We start from the raw sequence: 6,000 nt of genomic DNA on the forward strand, positions 1-6,000 counted from the left end.
TGAGGCGGGCAGATCATGAGGTCAGGAGATCGAGACTGTCCTGGCTAACACGGTGAAACCCTGTCTCTACTAAAAAATACAAAAAAAATTAGCCGGGCGTGGTGGCGGGCACCTGTGGTCCCAGCTACTTGAGAGGCTGAGGCAGGAGAATGGCGTGAAGCCGAGAGGCAGAGCTTGCAGTGAGCCGAGATCGCGCCACTGCACTCCAGCCTGGACGACAAAGCAAGACTCCGTCTCAAAAAAATAAATAAATAAAATAATAATAATAATAAAATAAATTAAGATAGCTGTTTCCTAAGCAGCCCATGGATGCAGCTTTGTGGCAAGAACCAATCCTCCTTGCCTCCCTGTTTCCTAAAGAGCCATTTTAGTCTGGGTGAGAATCAGTGTCTCCCTGAAAAATGATACACACTTCTTGAGACTTTTTTTTAAATGGCTTAGAAAATTAATTTTAGGAAAGGAACCTAAAATTGGCCCCAGTTATAACCAGTCCTCATAGAGGCTTTCTCATAGGGAGGAGCTTGCCTGAGTTTCCTCCTTCTGAGTGTGAAAAGGAAAGGCTTCCCCTTTCTCAGTTTTCTAGAAACAAGGGAAGAGGCCAGGTGCAGTGGCTCACACCCATAATCCCAGCACTTTGGGAGGTCGAGGCCAGTGGCTTACTTGAACTCAGGAGTTTGAGACCAGCCTGGGTAAAATACAGCAAGACCCTGTCTCTACAAAAAATACAAAAATTAGCCAGGCATGGTGGCGTGTGGTCCCAGCTGTTTGGGAGGCTGCGGTGGACGGATCGCTTGAGCCTGGGAGCTGGAGGTTTCAGTGAGCCGAGATGGCGCCATTGCACTCCAGCCTGGGCAACAGAGACCCTATCTTTAAAGAAAAAAAGGAAGAAAGAAACCAAGGAGGAAAAGAGTCCATACTTCCTTGGTTATAGACAGAGCCTTTGAAGGGTTCCCACAGAAGGCAGTTTGCAAAGGTCTTGGTGAGGCCGAGGAGAGATGTCTGAGGGGCCACAGAAACCATGAGCATTGGTGGCTCTTGGGATGGTGTAGTGGGCTGGGGAAAAGTCACCACGCTGTGGACCTCAGGGACCCCTCCTCCACCCCAGCGTCTGCCTGCCTGACAAGAATATTGTGCATGCATTACCACAAGAGCAAAGCACTCGGGGATCCTGGAAAGAAGGGAATATGTATTAGTTTGCAAGTCAGGTTTTGCTCTGGGAGCACATTGCAATACTCACTTCCTCCTTGGAAACAGAGGTGTGGCTTTCCTCACGTGACCTTTGATGCTTCCAGGTGCCTCTGGTGCAACAAGGTTCCCGAGAACTGCAGGACTCTTTTCATTTGAGACCAAGCCCGTATTCCAACTGCGGGAGTCTCCCGAACACCATCCTGCCAGGTGAGTGAGCCACCCCTCAGCTTCTTTACTGCTTTTATGTTGTTTTGTGTTTAGGAACCTTCATAAGATAGTTTAAACAACATAATATTATATAAAGCAAAAAGCGAACGTTCCCTGGGTCGACTTGACTTTTTGAGATGCAGGTGTCCAGCCTCAGAGACCGTGACACAGTGCAGTGGGCCTGGTAGTCAAAGCCTTTTCTGAAAGATTTCATCTGGCCCGGTACGGTGGCTCACACCTGTAATCCCAGCACTTTGGGAGGCCAAGGTGGGCGGATCATGAGGTCAGGAGATCGAGACTATCCTGGCTAACATGGCGAAACCCCGTCTCTACTAAAAAATACAAAAAAAAAAAAATTAGCTGGGCGTGGTGGCGGGCGCCTGTAGTCCCAGCTACTCGGGAGGCTGAGGCAGGAAAATGGCGTGAACCCGGGAGGTGGAGCTTGCAGTGAGCCGAGATTGTGCCACTGCACTCCAGCCTGGGCCACAGAGCGAGACTCCGTCTCCAAAAAAAAAAGAAAAAAAAGAAAGATTTCATCTTAGGTGACTGATGACTGACTGTTCAAAAGGAAAAAAACCTGCAAAAACTGGGAGTTGTGCAACTGACTGACAAGAATGTAGATTCCAGGGCAAGAACTGTGGGCCTGGGGGTGGCCAGGATGTGTGGGAGAGCAGTTTAGGGGACTGTCATCAGCTGGGTTTGCTTAGTAGCCTGGAGCCTTCACACCTCTTAACTGCACTGTTTTCCCTTCTGGCCACTCCCTTCAGAAGACTCCAGCACCAGCCTGTTCAAAGACCTCAACAGTGCGCTGGCAGGCCTGCCTGAGGTCAGCCTGAACGTGGACACTCCATTTCCACTGGAAGAGGAGCTGCAGATTGAACCCCTGAGCCTGGACGGACTCAACATGTTAAGTGACTCCAGCATGGGCCTGCTGGACCCCTCTGTTGAAGAGACGTTTCGAGCTGACAGACTGTGAACAGAAGGCAGTGGAACAGAAGAATGTTTTTCTGCAACAGCCAAAATAGAATGGAGCCAGCTGACACCGCGGGCTTTCGTTATCTTGAAACAGAAGGAAGCAATGCCGCGGCTCCAGGCTTTCAGATGAGGTCCCATCTCAGACACTGTGGCTTCCTCCAGGTCACACAGCTTTGTACTGCCTCTCCCGCCTGTGGCGAAAGTCGTGCTGCAGCAGGCAGGCTGCTTGGAGCTTCCCATAAACTGGAAAGCTCATCTCCACGGCATCTTTTTACTGGCCATCCAGTCAGCCGATGTGTGGGAGTAGGAAATACTGTCGTCACTGGAGGCCTCCGTAGCATTGTGTAGTGCTCAGAACCACTGATCTCCGTCCGCACCCAAGGTGGGCCCGGAGTGGGAGGCTCAGCCTGGCTCGGCGGCACCGGAGAGGGCACCTCGATGCCTGCTGTGACCTGACCCGGAGGGCGAGGTCCTCCAGCAGGGGACATTCCCAGGCTGAGTGGACTCCACGGCTCTCTCCCATGCCTGAATTACATGAAGTTTTTACCACAAGTCCGAGAGCAGGCTTGAGTGAGGCAGACTGAAGGCTAATTTTCATTTTCTCCCAGGTGGTTTCTGCTGCTTCAGAAAAGTACACCTTTTCCTTATGGACCAGAGGAAGAGGAAGACCATTTTATCCATCACTGAAAAGAGTCTCCCGGCACTGGTGAGCCTGAAGAGAACCGCGCTCCTCCTCGGGGGGTGGGGAAGGAGGACGGGGACTGCAGGTGTCTCACACTCAGTGGCCTCCAGACAAACTCCAGACAAGTACAGACCTCCCCACTAAGAGCAGCCAGAGGGAGCTGCTGAGGTCCCAACCACACCCACCGAGCAACTGAGCTTCCCCATCCCTCCCCAGAGCTGTGTCTCTGTGGGCTGGGAGTTTAATGTCACCCCCCTAGACTGTAAGCTCCTTGAGGGCAGGGACAGTGCCTTATTCATTGTTGAACCCATAGCACCTAACACGTGCGTGGCAGCACACTCGTGTGCTGGAGTGAGTGCTGCAGAACCATGTGTGCAGCGCATGATGAATGAGTGCGTCCGCCATGCCTTAAGGCAGGCTCACCTGTAGCTATCCCCCTTCCCTGCCAGATCTTCTCAGAGCTTTAGCTTTTCTAGCACTCGTGCCTATGGTGAAGCGTGCACTTTAATATGCTTTTAACACTAGGTGACCAAATCACAGTGAGGCCGGGCACTGCATTCTCCTTGGGCTGTGCTCCACGCGGGTGGGTGGGAGCTGTCTTCTGAGTACATCCGGACGAGCTGAGCAGGTGAGGGCCCTGAGGGACCCTGGCTGGGCCCCACCCAGGAAGATCTTTCTTGTCAGATCCATGTTTGGCTCTAAATTGCTTCAAGTAGAGATTCATTCTTTGAGGTTGAAAAAATAGTTTATAGTAAAACGAAGGCCTAATTCATGGAACCATCATTAGTCATTAATGCCTTCTCATAAAATAGATGGGCCAGATTTCCACCACCGCCTGCCTCCTCTAACTTGGGTGAAGCCAGTAGGTTTGAAGGGGGCAGAGCACTGCAGGGGAGGGGTCTAGGCTGTGAGAGGACAGGGTGGAGAGGAGGAGAACCCTGAAGGAGAGACGGAAGATGCCAGGACCTTTGCTTGGACAGCCATTGCCCTTCCAGGAGACCCTGGAGTGTACTGAGGGTCGCTGGACTGCTCCACCCAGGAGCAAGGCTGTACAATGAGGGTCTGAATCTGGCACACCTGTCCCTTATGTAAAAGGAGTCGTCACTTATGTAAAAGGAGTCGTCACAAGACCCTGGGCTGGTTAGCCTCTCCAGACCTCATTCCATTTCTATCTATCTAATCTATCTTCTGACCTTGCCTCTAATCTTTAAAATAACCCTCATGGGGTGCCCCTCCACCTTCCTCTGGAATCCAAGTATTCCTGTTTCACATTTGCCCCAAATCTTTGCTGTGGAATTGGGAAATCAAACCAGAGTCCTCCTCGCCTGATTTCCAGCTCAGGAAGGGCCTGCTGGCCTGCCCTGGCCAGCCCTGTTCCCAGTTACACTTTCAGATCCCTTTGTGCTCAAGATCTCAGAGGGGGTGGCTTTTTGTTAAAGAGCCTTTAGTCGCAATGCTACCCAGCACCCCATGTGCCAAAAGAAACCAGCTCCTGTGTCAAAGGGCTCCCAAACCTGATCTCACTCTCAACAGGGGATGGTGCTGATGTTATAAGAGTTGTGTTTTTATAAAACAGGTCTCAGCATAGTCACTCTTCACATGGTGCCTTACCCGTGGGTATTGTCATATCCGGGTCCCAGTTCAGTTTGTCTGCACAGCAGCCACCCTGCCTGGCAATGGGAGACCCCAAGACCTACACAGTGAACCCTACTGCCCCACAGGCGTTCTCCAGGTGACTTATGAAAACTGGCCTCCAGGGGAAGTGATTTATTGGGGGCGTATACTGGGGGCAATATGGTTTAGCACTGAATTCAATTTGTCCTTAGGTCTGTAAGTCCGATCTTTTCTTATGAAAGGTTTTGGGCATTGTACAACCCACTCTGCCTAGAAGGTGTGGAGGACTCACCACGGGCAGGGTCACCCTGGCCCACAGCACGTGAGCCTGCAGTCACTGCGGCCTTTGTAACAAAACCAGCTGTGGTCCTCAGCATTTGAAGCAGCTGCATACTTCAGAATAAACTATTTTTCAATATTTAGTTTTGTCACAAGAAATCGACCATTGTACTACTCTCACTTATAGCAGTTAAACAGCATAGAACTAAAAGCCTGTCTGCATTTCCATTTTTTCTTTCTGTATGGTTGTGGGTTTTAGGACATAGGGCGTTAGGAGAAGGGTTTCTTGAGCATGTCATGAGTTCTCCTTTGTCCTGTTTCTCCTGTTTCATTTCTCCTCTGCCTGCTGTGTATTACCTGAGCTGGTGTTGTATCTTCAAGTCCATATGCGTATTTGCAGACCTTTCCCATTCCCACTCTTGTTGGCTCTTCTGATTTATGCACAGATGGTTCCCAGCATGTGTCCAGTGCTTCGTGGATGGGACCATCCCAGCAACTAATCAGACTTCCTGCCAGTGTCCTAACCCCCAGGGCACCCTGTTCAACCATATTTAAAGATTGGAATTTGTATAAAGTTGCTTCCAAGTTTTATAATGCATCATTTTACATCTTTCGTAATTAAAAGCAGCACAATGAGGTTGTCTCTGCATTTGGTGGTGGTTTTGTTCACTTGAGTGAGGGGTTGGTGGGGAGCCTTGCTCTCACCACATCCTGCACAGCTCAGCCTGCAGCTAGGATTTGGAGCCTTGGCAAGGCAGGCCCCGTACCGGCTGTGGGTCAGGCCTTCTTGTTATATGTGGAGGGGCACTCAGTTCCCTTAGCTGGAGGCAGCTGGGTCTCCTGTCCCTGCAGCCAGCACCCACTCCAAACCCCTGCCCACCGCCCTTCCTCCACCAGATGCTCTGCCCTGGGATGGCCTCTAGCCCTGTCCCTTCCCCAGACCCCCATCCCAGCAGGGTTCAGTGTGAACAGCCACATCCAGCACTTGTCATAAAGGTGACTGTCTCCTGAAATCTTTCTTACTTGGAAATCTTGTTTCTGACTGTAACTTCCTG

The 6,000-nt window shown here is 51.0% G+C and overlaps 1 protein-coding gene across 5 annotated transcripts in view; it reads left to right on the plus strand.

Annotated features, from left to right (window-relative positions):
* The window catches only part of CRTC3 (CREB regulated transcription coactivator 3), a 115,483-nt gene extending 109,889 nt beyond the window's left edge, over positions 1–5,594 (plus strand). For 3 of the 5 annotated variants that reach the window (XM_054451352.2, XM_054451350.2, XM_063652945.1), the window contains exons 14-15: positions 1,293–1,395; positions 2,163–5,594. In XM_054451352.2, coding sequence (XP_054307327.1) covers positions 1,293–1,395; positions 2,163–2,371 — 312 coding nt within the window. In that variant the 3' untranslated portion in view covers positions 2,372–5,594. The remainder of the gene's footprint in view (positions 1–1,292; positions 1,396–2,162) is intronic. The other 2 variants (XM_054451351.2, XM_063652944.1) reach the window with 1 other exon arrangement.
* The last annotated feature ends 406 nt before the right edge of the window (positions 5,595–6,000 follow it).

The sequence above is a fragment of the Pongo pygmaeus genome, chromosome 16, assembly GCF_028885625.2.
Source record: "Pongo pygmaeus isolate AG05252 chromosome 16, NHGRI_mPonPyg2-v2.0_pri, whole genome shotgun sequence".
NCBI classification, from domain to species: Eukaryota; Metazoa; Chordata; class Mammalia; order Primates; family Hominidae; genus Pongo; species Pongo pygmaeus.